The sequence below is a fragment of the Macaca thibetana genome, chromosome 12 (genome assembly GCF_024542745.1).
Source record: "Macaca thibetana thibetana isolate TM-01 chromosome 12, ASM2454274v1, whole genome shotgun sequence".
NCBI lineage: Eukaryota > Metazoa > Chordata > Mammalia > Primates > Cercopithecidae > Macaca > Macaca thibetana.
The window spans coordinates 83,745,942-83,763,799 of NC_065589.1; the positions used below are offsets into that span (position 1 = coordinate 83,745,942).

The 17,858-nt window shown below is 39.6% G+C and overlaps 1 protein-coding gene across 11 annotated transcripts in view; it reads left to right on the forward strand.

Moving 5' to 3' along the window:
* Nucleotides 1-1,227: 1,227 nt before the first annotated feature.
* Nucleotides 1,228-17,858, forward strand: part of WDSUB1 (WD repeat, sterile alpha motif and U-box domain containing 1) — a 73,010-nt gene continuing 56,379 nt past the window's right edge. For 2 of the 11 annotated variants that reach the window (XR_007718307.1, XR_007718306.1), the window contains exons 1-5: nucleotides 1,677-1,842; nucleotides 4,767-5,188; nucleotides 7,719-7,903; nucleotides 12,060-12,152; nucleotides 15,855-15,948. Coding sequence is in view for 8 of the 11 variants with exons in the window: in XM_050751858.1 (XP_050607815.1) it covers nucleotides 1,798-1,842; nucleotides 4,767-5,188; nucleotides 7,719-7,903; nucleotides 12,060-12,152; nucleotides 15,855-15,948 (839 nt within the window). In the remaining 3 variants the exon portion in view is untranslated. The other 9 variants (XM_050751854.1, XM_050751855.1, XM_050751859.1 and 6 more) reach the window with 9 other exon arrangements.

Sequence of the window (17,858 nt, forward strand, 5' to 3'; positions counted from 1 at the left end):
AAACCATTCAGTAACAGGGAAAATGTTAAATAATTTATGATATGTTTCCATGTAGACCATTAGGTAGAAAAAAAAAAGCTAATGAAATTTTAGACATGGGGAAAGCTCATGACACAAGTTTGTTTAAAAAGGCAGTTTCCAGGACTTTTTGTAAAATTACTGTTTTTTCTGAAAGACTGAGAGAAAATGTTATCTCTGAGTGCGTTATCTCTGAGTGGTGTAATTTATTCACTATTTTCCCGTTTATACAGTCTGTGTTTTCTACAGAGAGCTCTATTATTTATACAATCAAAAACTTGTTTTTAGAAAAATACTGTTTTAGCAATACTTTGGAATGGAATTTGGTGTTCAAAGTCTCAATCATGATGCACTCCGCTAATTTTAAAAAATTACCAAGAGCTTCGCAAAATCATAAATTTTGATCTCCCCTTTCCCCTTAGTCTTTTTCATTACAAATAGTTTCCCACGGTCTCAATTTCATCTTTAAATGTGAGCATTTTAGGTCATTACTCTTCAAATGTAACTTTGGTTTCCACATGTTGATATATTTTTAATGTTTCCTCACGGATTAAAAACAAAAGCTCTCTGTATCTTTGATTTTCATCTGAACATAGTCCCACACTATGTCGTGCATTTAGTTAACAAGTGGCAACTTGCCCAGGAACTTTTTTCTCTGGATAATTTTTATCTTAAAAAGGATGGCAGGGCCACTTTGTAGTCAGTGACACATGGAAACCCGTCTGCCGTTAGCCACTGGGGCGCACTGGGAAAGGCTGAAGAAAAGGCGCCCAGGGTTCCAGTGAGCTCAGGATACCCACTCAGCGGCAGGGCTGGGGCCCGGGGCAGGCAGCCTGCCAGGGAGAGACCTCTGGGGGAACCCGAGTGCGGAGGCGAGGGCAGAAGAAGCCAAGTCACGGACCGCCCAGTGTGGCCGAAACCGAGAAGGCCAATCCGGGAGACCGGCCTCGGAGAACACAGTGCAGGGGGGAGAATGGGAGAAAGAGGTAAAAACTTTCAGCAGGGATGGACGAACAGTCGATGCAACGCCCCCTTTAAAACGACGTTTCAGGCGATCACTAGGCCTTGCCACCGCAGCTTTAGCAAAACAGATAGAATTACGATGGAAGCCCCTTTCCAAGCCTGAACTAGCCTTGACCCTAGAGCCAGAAGCCGGAGATGAACTCGCAGTCCGGACGGAAGGGCGCGCATGCGCCGCCTCAAGGGCCAGCCCCGGGGGCGGGTCCTGTTCCCTCCGCCCTGGGTCTCCACGGGCGTTCGCGGGGCGGGGCCTGGTCCCCAGTCTCTGGGTTTCAGAGGGCTCCGCCCCGCCCACCTCCCCTGCGCGGCACGTGACCCGTGGGCACCAGAGAGAGGATCCGGCGCGCCCCGCGCCCTGCAGGTGAGAGGGGCCGCGCCTATGGGCCGGCTCAGCGGCGGCAGGTGGGGGAGCGCGGCTGGGCTTAGCCGGCTGGGCCTGCTCGCGCGAGGCGTCTGAACCCTCCATTTCCCGGTTCTAACTGCGCAGCAGGGCCCGGCCGGGACTTTGAGTGCAGCGAGGCGTGGTTCGTGCACCCTTGGTCTGGGGCTAGGGCGGGCGTGCTGGCGCCGGGTGGAAGGAAGCCCCCTGCGGGTGAGCTCCCTGCCTCCCAAGCTGCCCTCCTGCCTGGGTCGCTCCGTCCGCAGAGGCCTGGCCGCTGTCAGAGTGGGGCACATTCCTGGTCTTTCGTGCGTGGGGGGTGTAAGTCGCGGACTTTATTTTGGGAGCGCTGGGCACCTTTCAGGTTTGCTTTGGATGAGATGGGATCCATATGTTTACGCTGGCCAGCTGACCTGGCGTGCCCGGTAATTTACTGTTCGCGTGACAGCGGAGGCCCGAGGGGACGCCCACACCCCCAGGCAGGTCCTGGGTAGGCCTGAGAGCTTTTTCAAAACAAATTGTTCAGCTGAAGGTGGCTCGGTGCTTCCACTAAATCCACTGGAGCTGCAAAGGGAGCTGAGTGCCGCAGAGGGCTGGGAGCGGAAGTTTGGAAAATCACCTGTGCGCACTTGCACAGCTGGGATTTGCGAGCTCTCCAGAAAGCACCACCTGGTCTTAATTGTTTTCAATGCAACAGTACAGGGATAGTCTACCAGAAATTTTCGTGTTTGGTTTTTAGGCTTTATTGGAGTTTATGTTCGAAAAAAAGAGACTAAACTTATTCTAAAAAGGAGAAAATTGTGATGGGGGAAAGGCATGGTCCTTATGTCTTAATTGTTTGATTGATTGATGGGATCCTGCTCTGTTGCCCAGGCTAGAGTGCAGTGGTGCAATCACAGCTCACAGCAGTCATCACCTCCGGGGCTCAAGCGATGCTCCCGCCTCAGCCTCTGAAGTAGCCGGGACTGCAGGTGTTCGCCACCACACCCAGCTAATTATTTTTATTTTTAGAGAGATGGGGTCTTGCCTTGTTGCCCAGACTGGTCTCAAACTCCTGGGCTCAAGTGTTCCACCCGTCTCGGCTTCCCAAAGTGCTGGGACTACAGGTGTGCACCATCGCAGTCAGACTTTTATTTATTTATTTTTTTTGGTAGAGGTATTTCCGTAAATAAGACTAGGACACAGGATTATCAATTTTACAAGTCAAGGTTATACCTGCCCCTTTCAGAGCTGATTCTGCCTCTACACCAATTTTCCACAGTCAGTTATGTGTCTGTGTGTGTGTATATATATATATTTAGTCTTGGTAGATTTTCTAATTTCATATTACGTATAGATTATTTAAAGGCTGGAACTCAATTGGGCTTGAGCAAAATAAATATTCAACATATATTTATATAAGTACATTAGATGCCTGACAGTTTTACATGGTGTGGCTACAGAAATGAGCAAGATGGCAAAGTCCCTAGTCCTTTGGAGTTTACATCCTAGTCGGGGGAGACAATTGAACAAATATCCGATGCTAGTGGTAATTGCTGAGAATATAGGGTGATGTGCTAGCCTAGAAAGTGGCTACTTTAAATAGGGAAACCCTCTCTGAGGAGAGACACTGAAATTGAGATCTAAATGACAAATAGAATCCGAAGAGCAGAGGGAAGAGCATTTAAGCTCGAGAAAACCGCTTTATGGAGACGAAAGATTGTTTGGCCAAGGAGGCTGGAAAGAAGAGAGGGAGACTGACCAGAGTTGAGATCTGAGAAGTGGGCAGGCGGGAATTATATAGGATTTTGATTATATAGGATTTTGTTTGCCATCGTGAGGAGTTTGATTTTATTCTAAATTTGTAAATTTGTTCTGAATGTGGTCTGGCTAAGTTCATTTTTTGACACTTTCTTAGGTTTTCTTGGTTTCCTTGATTCATTCAGAGGTGGTTCCTCACCTCAAGTCTTTTGTATAATTACTGTTTATCAGACAGGATGACAAACCATGGTAGGATAGCTTTCAACATGGCCCCTTATTAATAAATTTTCAGTGAGACTTTTGTTGGTTTTTTTAAGAGCAAATCCTACAGTTTCATTTTAAGGGCGGAGCAGATAGCCTTGGCTCCATCCTGTGGAGGGAGCAGCTAAGATAATTATTAGAATAGAAAATACTTTTTGAGTTGAGATGAGCAGATCTGGAATGGGATATTTTTGAGAACTCCTTATGAGAAAGACTTCAAAGGTGAAATAAATACCTTAGGTTTTGAAAGCTCAACATCAAATCAGTTTGAAGTTATTTGACAAGGTTCTTTTTGAGGAATTGTGGAAATTTATTGGTATAACAAAGGTAGTTGTGAAAATCTGAGGTTATAGTCTTAATAGATTTTTTTTTTCTCCAAATTGTTCTTATCCCAGGTAACAGGTTGTCCTTTAAAACAGAGCTCCCTTGGCTGGGCACGGTGGCTCACGCCCATGATCCCAGCATTTTGGGAGGCCAGGATGGGTGGATCACTTGAGGCTAGGAGTTCAAGACCAGCCTGGCCAACATGGGGAAACCCCATCTCTACTAAAAATACAAAAAATTAGCCGGGCGTGGTGGGGCACGCCTGTAATCCCAGCTACTTGGGAGGCTGAGGCAGGAGAATCACTTGAACCCAGGAGGCAGGAGTTGCAGTGAGCTGAGAACATGCCACTTCACTCCAGCTTGGGTGACAGAGGGAGACCCTGTCTCACAAAGACAAAACAGAGCTCCCCAACCCCAGGGCTGAGGACTGGTACCCATCATGGCCTGCTAGGAACTGGGCTGCACGGCAGGAGGTGAGGGCATGAGTGAGCTCCACTTCTTGGCAGATCAGCTTCGGTGTTAGATTTTCTTTCTTTCTTTTTTTTTTAAGATAGAGTTTCGCTCTGTCACCCAGGCTGGAGTGCAGTGGGGTGATCTCGGCTCACTGCAACCTCCGCCTCCCTTCAAGGGATTCTTCTGCCTCAGCCTCCCAAGTAGCTGGGACTGCAGGCACGCGCCACCACACCCTGCTAATTTTTGTAGTTGGGGCTACAGGTATCCACAAGCCCTTTTGTGAACTGCGCCTGCTAGGGATCAAGGGTGTGTGCTTCTTATGAATCTAAAGCCTGATGATCTGAGGTGGAGCTGTTTCATCCTGAAACCATCCCCCACACCCCAGTCCAGGGAAAAATTGTCTTCCATGAAACTGGTCCCTGCTGCCAAAAAGGTTGGGACCACTGCTTTAAAATGTTGATGTGGAAGAATTCATGGAGCAGATTAAAACATTTTGGCCCTTTTATATAGATTCAAATTGCATTTATCTGATTCCTAGAATGAATAACCTTTATCTGCTTAAAAATTTCAGGCTGTTTTACTTCAAATAAAGAACATGGTGAAACTGATTCACACATTAGCTGATCATGGTGACGATGTCAACTGCTGTGCCTTCTCCTTTTCCCTCTTGGCTACTTGCTCCTTGGACAAAACAATTCGCCTGTACTCGTTACATGACTTTACTGAACTGCCACACTCTCCGTTGAAGTTTCACACCTACGCTGTCCACTGCTGCTGTTTCTCCCCTTCAGGACATATTTTGGCATCGTGTTCAACAGATGGTACCACTGTCCTATGGAATACTGAAAATGGACAGATGTTGGCAGTGATGGAACAGCCTAGTGGCAGCCCCGTGAGGGTTTGCCAGTTTTCCCCAGACTCCAGGTGTTTGACATCAGGGGCAGCTGATGGAACTGTGGTTTTGTGGAATGCACAGTCATACAAGTTATATAGGTATGGATATTTAAATCCTTCCTGTTTTAATCCTGTTGACTAGGTGTACTTAAAAAAAGCTGAAAGCAAAATATTTTGATATTCTGCACAGTCTAAGTGATGTAGAAAAAAAGAAAAATATTTCGATGACCCTAGGAAGCCAATAGTTTTCAGGTAGCACAAGAAAAAATATTTTAACTGGACCGGGAGCGGTGGCTCACGCCTGTGATCCTAGCACTTTGAGAGGCCAGTGAGGGTGGATCACGAGGTCAGGAGATCGAGACCATCCTGGCTAACACAGTGAAACCCTGTCTCTACTAAAAGTACAAAAAATTAGCCGGGCGTGGTGGTGGGCACCTGTAGTCCCAGCTACTTGGGAGGCTGAGGCAGGAGAATGGTGTGAACCTGAGAGGCCGCACTTGCAGTGAGCCAAGATTGCACCACTGCACTCCAGCCTGAGAGTGAGACTCCGTCTCAAAAAAAAAAAAAAAAAAAAAAAAAAAATTTGTAACTGGCCTTCTAAAGGTCAAATACCCAGAGAGATGTTTAATATGATTCTTATAGTACATTTGCTTAGCTCTGAGAGTTTTATATTTCCAATCTTAAAATTAAGAGTTAACCTTGTTAGATTTTTATGTTTTTTTTTTAATTGTAAGAGTTACACAATGCAGCATTTTAAAGGTTCAGTAAATTTAGGCTTTCTTTCTTTTTTTTTTTTATTATACTTTAAGTTCTAGGGTACATGTGCACAACGTGCAGGTTTGTTACATATGTATACTTGTGTTAGGCTTTATTTTTGTCACTTGTGGTTTAAGCGTTTTCTTTCTTTTTTGAGACAGCATTTTGCTCTTGTTGCCCAGGATGGAGTGCAATAGTGCGATCTAGGCTCACTGAATCCTCCCCCTCCCGGGTTCAAGTGATTCTCCTGCCTCAGCCTCCCTAGTTGCTGGGATTACAGACTGCCGCCACCACGCCCAGCTAATGTTTTGTATTTTTAGTAGAAACCGGGTTTCACCATGTTGACCAGGCTGGTCTTGAACTGCTGACCTCATGTGATCCACCTGCTTCGGCTTCCCAAAGTGCTGGGATTACAGGTGTGAGCCACTGCGCCTGGCCCAAGTGTTTTCAATAATAAAGTAATAGTATGTAAAGCTCAGCTAAGAGATGCAGTTATTTCTCTGACTGCAATTCTTGCTGGGTGAATGGACAAGCCCAGAAGAAAGAACCTCATGCCTGGTGTGCTGGTGATGTGTTATTTATCATTTCTTAAAAAAAAGAACAACTCACCAGAAAGACTCTTTTGGGAAAAAAACAGTCAATTAATTTACATTGGTAATGTTGTATTGCAATTTAACAACATTAAAACTATTCACATTTATTTATATTGTGGCAAAATATACATAACAAAAGTTATTTTTATTAGCTAGGCGTGGTGGCGTGTGCCTGTAGTCCTCGCTACTCCAGCGGCTGAGGTGAGAGAATCGCTTGAACCCAGGAGTTTGAGGCTGCAGTGAGCTAGGATTGCATTACTGTACTCCACCCTGAGTGACTGAGTGACCTGGTCTCAAAAAAAAAAGTTAACACTTTTAGATGACATTAAGAACATTAGAAACCACGCGCTTTTAAGTAATTAACAATTAAAATAGCCTAGTGTACCTCCCCTTCCTCCTATCTCCCAGCATCTTTCAGAGCACAAATGCCAGTTGGTCAACAACTATTGCTCATTTAAGCTTAGGTCTGGGTTGAAGAGGGTGATGTGTTTTAAGTGGTGTTAATAAACACTTAGGCCAGATACCTTTTTTATATGCATGAAATCCAGCTGTCAGCTAAGGAGTCTTAATCCAATGACAACTTCTGGCTGTATAGCATAACTATCCCTAAAGAATATAATTAATTATATATAAATGATAGATACCCTGCTGGATGGGACAGTGCATTAATTGTTGGGTTTTTAACAGCTTATTTTTCCTAACTGATCTAATATTAATATCTTCAGCACAGTGCCTCCCTGTCTTCCTAACATAATTTTAACTTGCCCACAGCATTTTCCTTTCATGAATAATTATATTTGAAGACCTCACCGTTGCTTCAAGGTAATTTTTAATACAGACATTGAAAGTACCTTTGACTCCAATAACATATTTTCCAATAAAAATAGTTTTATCTTACCTTTAAAATAAAAATATGTTTGTAGTTGATGTTGCTTGTCGTTGCTTTTCTGGTTTAAATTTTACAGATTTTAATGTGTTTATGCTGATTTGCCCTGTGGAAAAATAAGAAGATATGTGGACTTTGGTTTGTAATTTAAGCTTGAACATACCAGTTAAAATGTTTAAGGGAGGGTATTTAAATCCTCCGTTGCTTTTAGACAGTGTATCTCAGTTCATAGCATATAAATGATATTTTATTTCTGTAGGCATCAATTGTCCTTTCTCTCTAGATCTGTTATAGCCATTTATTCTCTTTTTACTGTATCAAGCTGCTGTTAGAGACTGTGGTATAAAGTAAAAGGTACTCTGAAATGAAAACCCACTTTTTACTTTTATTTCAGATGTGGTAGTGTTAAAGATGGCTCCTTGGTGGCATGTGCATTTTCTCCTAATGGAAGCTTCTTTGTCACTGGCTCCTCATGTGGTGATTTAACAGTGTGGGATGATAAAATGAGGTGTCTGCATAGTGAAAAAGCACATGATCTTGGAATTACCTGCTGCGATTTTTCTTCACAGCCAGTTTCTGGTTGGTTATTTTATTCTTTTAAGCGCTAGAAATTCCTGTTTATAATTTGTGCTGTATATGACTTGTTCTTTTATTCTTTTGTATGTTATCATTAGTAGAGTGAGGAGCCCTCTTAATTTATTCCTGTAAAGGGATTATCCTTCTCTCTTTTTTGACCAAAATGAAATCTGAAAAAATATATGAGAAAATCACATTCTTTTCTTTTTTTTGGAGGGGGGGGGCTTGGAGTTTCCTGCAAGAAAATTACATTCTTTATTATATGCAGGGGGTGACTCAGATTGGTACAACAGATTCAGATTCCTTGGATATGGCAATTTAGAGGACCTAACCCTATTGATAGGATTGCAATTAAAAAAAAGAAAAAAAACACTATGTTGATATTCAAGTAGAAATGTAAACTTTAAAAATTGGAAATAGAAGCTATGTTTTCCATTTACTAATTTAATCTTCCAAAAGCTAAATTTATAAAATGTTTGCCAACACAATTGATTTTTTAGAAATAAACAGAGCTCCTGAATATAGTCTCTTGCTTTTAAATAGGTACGGTGAATTGGAAAGTTCTTTCTTTAAAGTTTTCATTTTCCGTGTTAGTGGATGGGAGTTCTGTAGCTCTTGTTCCCCTGCAGTCTTGTTGCCAGACCAGTGCTGTCCATAACAACGTACTGCAGGCCACTTAGGAAAATTTAAAATGTTGCAGTAGTAGATGAAATTAATTTTAACAGTATAATCCCAGTATATAATGTAATTTCAATAATTGATAATAAAAATTATTAAGATACTTTATCTTTTGTACTAAGTCTTTGAAATCTGGTGTGTATATTATAGATAGTACATTTCAATTTGGGCTAGCTGCATTTCAAGTCTTCGGTACCCACATATGGCCAGTCACTGCCTTATTGGACAAAACAGGTCCAGAGAGTAGACAGGAAGATTGTGGTATTCCCCCCTTTTCAAGCCCATCAGTGGCTTGTTAAGATATGATTAAGATCCCAGATCCCAAAAGCAAAACATGTTCTGCTTCCCCCTAATCTCAAATTGCTCTTGGCCTCATGCATTTTTTGCCACATTGACCCTCTTTAATTCCTGGAATGTTTCTAAGATTTTTCCAAGGGTTTTATGTGCAGACCCTTTACCTGGTTTGCTGTTATGTCCGTTAGAATTTGGCTGAAAATCACTAAAGATAAGCCTCTCCTGCTCTTAACTCCTGCACTAAATCTGTATAATTTTGATATAGTCTTTTATTTGCATGCGTTATTTTTCTTTCATAATACTATCACAAGTTTTAATTCTGTATTTATATGGATAATATTTAATGGTGTTTTTCCTATTAGCTTGTAAGCTCCAGGCAGGCAGGGCCTGGGTCTCTTTTATTCATTGTACCTGATACAGAGTAGGCCTTGAAATGTAGATTGATGAGTAAGATTCTTTTTAATGATTTGCTGAAATAATAGATTTTCTTTTCATAAACCCATTCTTATGTTAAACTGCCTCCCTAATTTAATTAAGGCAGTTATTCTTTTAATATATTGTTCTGTGCTGTTTTACTCTAAGGACAGCTTGTAGCAAGTCATTGCTTCCGTTTCTGTGATACCTTCTCCACATCTTGTAGGCACTCAGTGAATCTGGTGAATTATAGAAGTGTGGAGAGATCTAGGTTCCTTTTTTGGTTCTAAATGATCTGAAGATAGATTGCCAATGAAAAGACCACTATATTAGTTTTAATATTAGAATGAAAATAAGGGCTTTTTTGTCCTGCGTTTAGAGAGATTGGGAGCTTCTGGGGTCAGGAAAGGCTCACTACACCAGGCAGAGAATTCTAGATGAGACTCTGAAATGATACCCACATCCCCACCCTGCCTTTAGAACATATATTACACACTTCTCTCGGTAGAATTTTAATCTTCGTGCCTTCTTTAGTTCCTTCAGTGTTGCTGTTGAAATATATCTTAACCTTATGAGTAAATTCTCTGAAACAAATTGATACATGCTTTAAAGTGATTATTGTAGGAGTTTGTGGGAACAACTGTATTTATTTAGAAGACAAAGTATATAATATAAATTTGTTTAATTTAGTATTTGTTATTATCTGTAAATACTTACGATATATTAACTCATCTTGTGACATTTTGCTGAAATAAGGAAAAATAATCCTGTTTGCACCTGAGAGTAAATAATCATTTCTCTCCAGTTTTTAAATGATAAAGTGTGGGTTATTAGGTTATTATAATTTAAATATTTTTCCTGAAGAAAAGTATGTTTCTAAATATTATATTTAGATACTGAACATAAGCACATTTTAAGCTGTGTAATTTTCCATTGTCTTAGCTGAATTTTCACTACTTAAAGAACTTTAGAATTAACTTCAGAGGATCTATTTAGTTAAGAAACGATGAAAAAAATAGGTTTGGTAATTAGGTCTAATACAGAAATATTTTGCTCTCAGTCATTTATTGAATAAAATGTTTTGCCTTAAAAAGACAGTGATTATCAGGAATTGCTTGTATCCCTCAAGATCTCTCTTAGAAAGGATACATTTTGGGTAAACCTATGCTACAGAAAAAACAAAAATGCTATTGAAATATGGAAGTCCCGTGGAGTTAGAAAAACTTTCAGTGAAATGGAATTTAATTCGTTGTTTGTTAGTAAAGTGTTTGTACTTTCAGAGAGGCAGAGTCCATAGAAAAAATTTACATGCCCAGGTGTATACATTTGTTAAATTTTATATACTGAATATTTGGTAAGCTGGAGTGCAATCTCAAGATGGATATTAGATTTCTGTTTTGGTGACAGGGTCTTGCTCTGTCATCCAGGCTGGAGTACAGTGATATGATCATAGCTCATTGCAGCCTCAAACTCCTGGGCTCAAGGGGATCCCCTGCCTCGGCCTCCTAGGTAGCTACAACTATAGATGTGTGCCACCACACCCGGCTAATTTAACAAAATTTTTTGTAGACACAGGGTCTTACCATATTCCCCAGCCTGGTCTCAAACTCCCGGTGTCAGCCTTTTGAAGTGCTAGGATTACAGGCTTCAACCACCATGCCCAGCCTCAATTTCTGAATTGTGCTTTACTGCATATGAATGTGAAAACTTACTTGATGAAACTACATGTGATACTAGGTACCACTTGTGTAAAATTGCATTGATGATATCAATATTTACATTATCCAAAATTGTTTAGGAACTTAATCTAGCAGATATATAATGATACGCTAAAATGAAGTAAGTGTAAAGTAGTAGCGCTTCTGGGACACCATTTAACTGATTACTTTCCCTCAATAATATAATATTTTCAACCAAATGGAGTGAATTGATGTTATTTTTGATTTCTGTAATTCCAGCTTTTGCCTTGATTAAATCAAATGGAAAAAAATTCTCATTATTCCATATGAACTATAGACCAGGCTTTTAAGAAATTGATAAGACCTTAGGCCGGTGCTGTGGCTCATGCCTGTAATCCTAGCACTTTGGGAGGCTGAGGCAAGCGGATCATGAGGTCAGGAGTTCAAGACCAGCCTGGCCAACATGGTGAAACCCCATCTCTACTAGAAATACAAAAATTAGCTAGGCGTGGTGGCACATGCCTCTAATCTCAGCTACTTGGGAGGCTAAGGCAGGAGAATTGCTCGAACCTTGGAGGCGGAGGTTGCGGTGAGCTGAGATCGCACCATTGTACTCCAGCCTGGGCATCAGAGTGAGACTCTGTCTAAAAAAAAAAAAAAAAAAAAAAAAAAGGAAGAAATTGCTATGACCTTAAAAAAAGGTTGGGAATGATGAAACATTTAACACTGTCAAAGTAACTGACTTTTCTTCCTAATTTTTCCCATCAATGCTAGCCTCATAGACTCTAAAATTTGGTTAGAGGATGCTCTATTTAGTGGCTCAATATTGGTTCTTGCAGCCTTGAGTTCTATTCTTTGAGGAATGTAAATGAAAGGTATTTTATTGTAGCAACTTGAGGACTAATAATCCTATATAGTACCTTGTTTAAAAGAAATTCTTTAATCAACGTTTTGTTAAATGGTATAAGTTAACTAATAGCTTGTGAACATGGTTTAAATGAGTAGAATTAACAGATCTCAGTTTAAGAAATGGAAATTTTGGGGGGATTTCAGTGTTTTACAAATTCTCTGTATTTATTTTTAACAAATTTTAGATGGAGAACAAGGTCTTCAGTTTTTTCGATTGGCATCATGTGGTCAGGATTGCCAAGTCAAAATTTGGATTGTTTCTTTTACCCATATCTTAGGTATGTATGCTAAGTAGCACTTCTCTAAAATTATTTGTGGTCTGGATAAAATTTCTGTTTAATCTTTTTACTTAAGGTAGCCTGAGTATCTAAAAATAAGTACAAAAATATGGTTTAAGAAACTTTTAATCAAAGTAATACACATGATTGAAAAATCAGGTGCTCATTGCTGATCATGACCTCACCCATACTACTGCCATGCACATTTCTGCTCACCAGAGGGGGACCACTTTGCACTTGATTTCAACTCCTTTGGTGGTTTTCACAGTTTCTGTGAACATTGTTTATACCACTATATTTTTTATTTATTCACTGTAGGTACTGCTTTTTGTTAGTGTGTGGGTCTTTTCCCTTCCATTGTACTATTCCGTCAGGTGACCCTTTCAGTCAGGAAGCTTATTTTGTGCAGTTTTGGAATAAAGTATTCCGTTATGCTATTTCTTTCATCCTTCTCTCTTTTTACAACTTCCATTAATTGAATGTTGGGCCTCCTGAATTGATTCTCTTTTTTTTCCCCCACACTTCTCTCTCTTTTCTTACACTTTAGGGAAAAATTTCTCTGCTTTTTCTCTTAACCTTTTTTTGAATCTTTTATGTCGTTAATCATATTTTCAGATTCTGAAAGCTCATCATCTTCTTCATTTCCTTTTCATAGTGTCCGTTATAAAGGTAAGCTCTCAAAACTCTCAGGATGTCTTTTAGGAGTTTTTGCTTTGTTTTTAAGTTCCCTCCTGTTTTCTGAGCTTTGTTTGCAGTCGAGTCCCCTTTTTGCTTAGTATTCTGTTTGCATTTAAGAATTAGACAATAATGTTTAGAAGCTCTGTGCACAGGGGTGGTTTGTTAGTGCTGGCTTCCCTCTAGGATGAGGAGGTGGGTAATTGGCCCTTCTGGGTGAGGGACTGGGGGGTTGGGGAGTAGATACTCTGTCACCCTAGGGCTTCCCAGGCAGTTGTTTGTTTGAAAGGTTTCACTGGGGATAAGTGCTTGGCTTTTGTGCAGCATACTAAGGGTGAAGTTGGGGAGAGATTGGAGGTAGACGCCAAATGATCTGTATACAGTCAGTCAATTTTTCTCTTTTCAGGTCTATGTCTGTGTCATTGTAATTTTCCTTTTTCCTGGCTATTGATATTCTGGAACCTTGAGGTATTTTCTTCCTACCCTCTCCACCTCCTCTCCCTGGTCTTGCCCTGGCTAATTTTTAAATTTTTTATAGAGACAGTGTCTCAGTTTGTTTCTCAGAATGGTCTCAAATGATCCTCCCACCTTGGCCTCCCAAAATGCTGGAATTACAGGTGTGAGCCACTACACTTGGCCAGTCTTGGGGTGTTTCCTAGGGCAGAATAACTTTCTTGGCTGTACCCCCGTCTCTTTGTACACTGGGCTGTTATTCTTTTATACTTCATTACTTAATGTGCTTTCTACTTTCCCAAAGTTGATTCAGTGTCTGGTTTGCTGATGCCCCTCTTCCCACTCTCTTTACCAGTGTACATTTCTGTCTTTATTAATTCCTTCATTGACATTTTCATGGGAATCTGAAATATTGTGGTCATCTTGATTGATTTAGGAGCCTCAAAATATTATTATTTGTTACGTAGTACACTTCAGTTAAATGACAAACTACATTTTTGTTGTTCATAATTATCCTATAGCGTATAGAGAAGAACCTTTTATCAGGAAATAAATATGTTCCTTTGATAACTGTTGAAAAGTAAAGCGTTTCACATGTTTACTGGAAAATATGTTGACACTGACTTTTTCACAAAAACATACATGACAGTTTATAAACATGCAGTTACAACCTTTTCATAAGGCTGGGCATGGTGACTCATGACTGTAATCCCAGAACTTGGGAGGCTGAGGCAGGCGGATCACTTGAGGTGAGGAGTTCGATACCAGCCTGGCCAATGTGATGAAACCTGGTCTCGACAAAACTACAAAAATTAGCCAGGTGTGGTGGTGCACAGCTATAGTTCCAGCTTCCTGGGAGGCTGAGGCAGGAGAATCACTTGAACCCAGGAGGTGGAGGTTGCAGTGAGCCGAGACTGCACCACTGCACTCCAGCCTGGGTGACAGAAGGAGACTCTCTGAAAAAAAAGAAAATAATAATAAAACCTTTTCATAAAGCATTTATCACCATTGGTACCTTATTTGCTTATTTGTAGGGAGGAGTAGAGAGACATATGGGTCTTATACTTGAGGACTTAACCTATTCTTATGGTTGTATTAAAGTTTTGTAGTCTTAATTTGGTTTGCACCTTAATATGTTTGCTTTGTTTGATTAATCATGCCTACTTATTGCTCTGTTCCCAGTTAGAATGAAAGCCTTTTGAAGTTCATCATTGTGTTTCTAGCACTTGTGTTTCTAGCATGGTGCCTTTAGTGTGTCTCTGCTCTCTCAGATAAAAATATTTTTTTTTCCTGTTTTGAGCTTGAAACTTTTACTTACTCTGATGACCTTTTTCTTTAGTTAAATGCTTGTTATCCTCACTAAAAGACATTTAACACTTCAAAAAAGGTTTTATTGTGTTTGATGTAGTTATAAATTTCCCTTGTGTATTTCCTTTTCCTTTCCTCCAACCCCTGCCAATTTCTTAATATTTATTTTTATAGGTTGTCACCAAAATGTATTGAATTCCCTCAGTATACTTTTAAAACAGTTGTGATATTTATGTTTAGTAATTCTAAAAGCATAAAAGGGATTTTACACTTTTTTATACTTTGTAGGAGTGTTATAAAGATAATATTGGAATTACAAGATGTGTAAATTACCATTGATTATTTACAGGATGACAAAATATTTTTAAATGCCAGATTTAAAAAATTATAAGCATTTTTTTAAGTCTTTTGGGCAGTTGGCATATTTTGTTTTTATCAGACACCAAAATTGTGGTATAGTTTAAACGTTTAAAAATTTTGGTAGTTACGAAATTACCCCATCTAGCCTTTGTTGAGCTGCTTTTTAAAATCCATTACTGAGCTTTTGAAATGTGAGACAGAGTAACAAACAGGAGAAGCCGTGTTTGCTCCTTTCTGCTTGCCAGCATAATTTCACAAAACCCCTGACTCTGTGACAACGTGCAGCTCTCCGGAAGAATGCCTTGAAGACAAAACAGAGGAGAGCACAGAGTCCCCCATGTCTCTTGCCTGAGTCACTACATTCCTTAAAAGATAAACGAGCCCAGCCTTGCCTTTTCTTACCTGAGATAACGTCCGGAGATCATGTTTCTGCAATCTGTAACCGAATGCACTTTGGTAATCTATAACCAGATGTACTCTTACACCCAGACCTTGATGTGATTCTGCTTTAATGTAACCTCTGTTTGATGTGATTTTGCACGTACTAAGCCTCTACCACCTGTATATAAGCAGTAGGCTGAAGCACCACTTTGGAGTGGTCTCACAGACTGCCCTGTAGTTCCCAGGCCATAGGCCTTAGTCTATAGTCCTCAGAAAGACTTCTGAGTAAAACTACTTGAATTCTTTAAAAACTTGACTTTTTTCTTTAGTCAACAGAAACCAGTTAATCACACTGCATCCCGATTATTTCCTTATAGATATCTGAACTGCATGAGGGTTTTTAATTTTTGTGTCCTTTAGGCACTCAAAGATTATTTGTTGAATAAACAAGTGAAATGGCGTTGACTTAAAAATCAGTTCTAAGCATGGTCAGCTTTCTAATCTCTGTTACCTTGTTATTTGCAGGTTTTGAATTAAAATATAAAAGTACCCTGAGTGGGCACTGTGCTCCTGTTCTGGCTTGTGCTTTTTCCCATGATGGGCAGATGCTAGTCTCAGGGTAAGCTAGTTGGTTTAATTTTCCTAAACCATTTTTATAAGAGATCAAACAGACATACGGAAAAGTACGTGAAACCTCAAAGAAGAGCTTGATGAACCACCGCAAAGGGCAAGAAATAGAACATTGCTGGTTCTGACCCAGAAGCCCTCCCCTTCCGAGTGCCCCTTTTTGGTGACAACATGTTAGATCATATGCACTACTCCTGTTTTCTTTAAAACTGGCCTCCAACAAATTATGCAATATGAATTATTTTGTCGGGCTTCCTGTACCCAACATTACACTTGTGACATTAATTCATATTATTGCCTGGAGCTGTGGCCCATTGATTTTCATTGCTGTGTAATATTCTATGGCGTGGATACATTATAATATATATAATAGTTCATTTTAATGTTAATGGTTATATGATTGTTTCTGGTTTGAGAGCATTACAATAATCTGTGAATCTATCGTATGTCCTGGTACACATGTGCATGCATTTCTGTAAGATAAATACGTAGGAATGGCCTTGCTGAGTCATAGAATATGTGCATTTTCACCTTTGGCAGATAACAACAGTTTCCCAGTGGCTAAACAGTTACTGCTTCTGTAGCAGTGTTGTTTTGTATCCTCGTCTATAGTTGGTATTGTGAGTTTTAAAATTTTAGCCGTTCTGATGAGTGTGTAGTGTTGCCTTAGTATGGTTTTAATTTGCGTTTCGCCAGAACAAAGTGGTTGGAACCTTTTTAGAAGTTTATTAGCCGTATGTGTTTTCTCTTCTATGAAGTGCCTGTTCATGTCTCCAGTCCATTTTTTTCCCTGGGTTTTTTTCTTATTGATTTGTTGTTATATATGTATATGTGTGTGTTTGTGTGTATTTTTATATTTGAGCCATTTGTTGCGAGTTGTAAATATCTTTTCCCACCTTCTAGATTTGCCTTTTCACAGTTAATTATTTTAGTGTAGTCAGCTTCTTCATGTTCTGAGGTCATGAAGATATTTTCCTGTATTATCTTCTAAGACCCTCGTTGTTTTGCCTTTCACACAATTGATTTATGTGTATCATGTGCAGTAGGAATTCCATTTTATTCCTTTCTACGTGAATATCCCGTTGTCCTAGTACTATGTATTGAAAAGACCACTCTTCTCCTCCATTTTGTTGTACTCCCTTGTCAGAAATCACTGACAATATATTTGTGAGTCTGTTTCTTAACCTGCTGCTTTGTTCTGTTTCTGTCCTTGCTCTAATATCATTCTGTCTTTCCCAGGCTTTATATTTTGTCTATTCCTAGCTATTGACATTTTCATATAAATTTTAGAATCAGCTTGTTAGATTGCCCCAATTCCTGTCTCCACACACAAACATGTTTGGGTTTTAATTGGGATTATATAGAGTCTGATGAATTTGGGGAGAATTGACATCTTTGTGATATTGGTCTTGTAATCTGAGAATATTGCATATTTCTTCATTTATCTTTGAATTTCAATAATTGTCTTCTATGTAGAAGTTCTCATCTTTTATTAGCCTTCTTTCTAGGCACTTGTTGTTAGTATATGAAAGATGTGGCCAATATAAGGAAATATATAATGGGAATAAATTGGACTTATCTGGAAAATTTCTTATTTTGGATTATATATATATGAAATCAGATCATTTGTGGATAATGATAGTTTCGTTCCTTCCTTTCTAATTCTTCTATCTTTGGTATCTTCTGTGCCTTACTGAACTGTTGATGCTACCAGGATAATAAAAGCAGTGATAACAGGCCTTGTTGTCTGATTCCTCACTGTGCAGGGAAAGCTTTCATTATTCAATATGATCAATTTTGGGAGATAAGCTTTATTATTCTATTCCTTTTAGTTTGCAAGAGCTTTTGTTGTTGTTTTTTTTAATCATGCAAGGGTATTGTATTTCATCAGATGATTTTTCC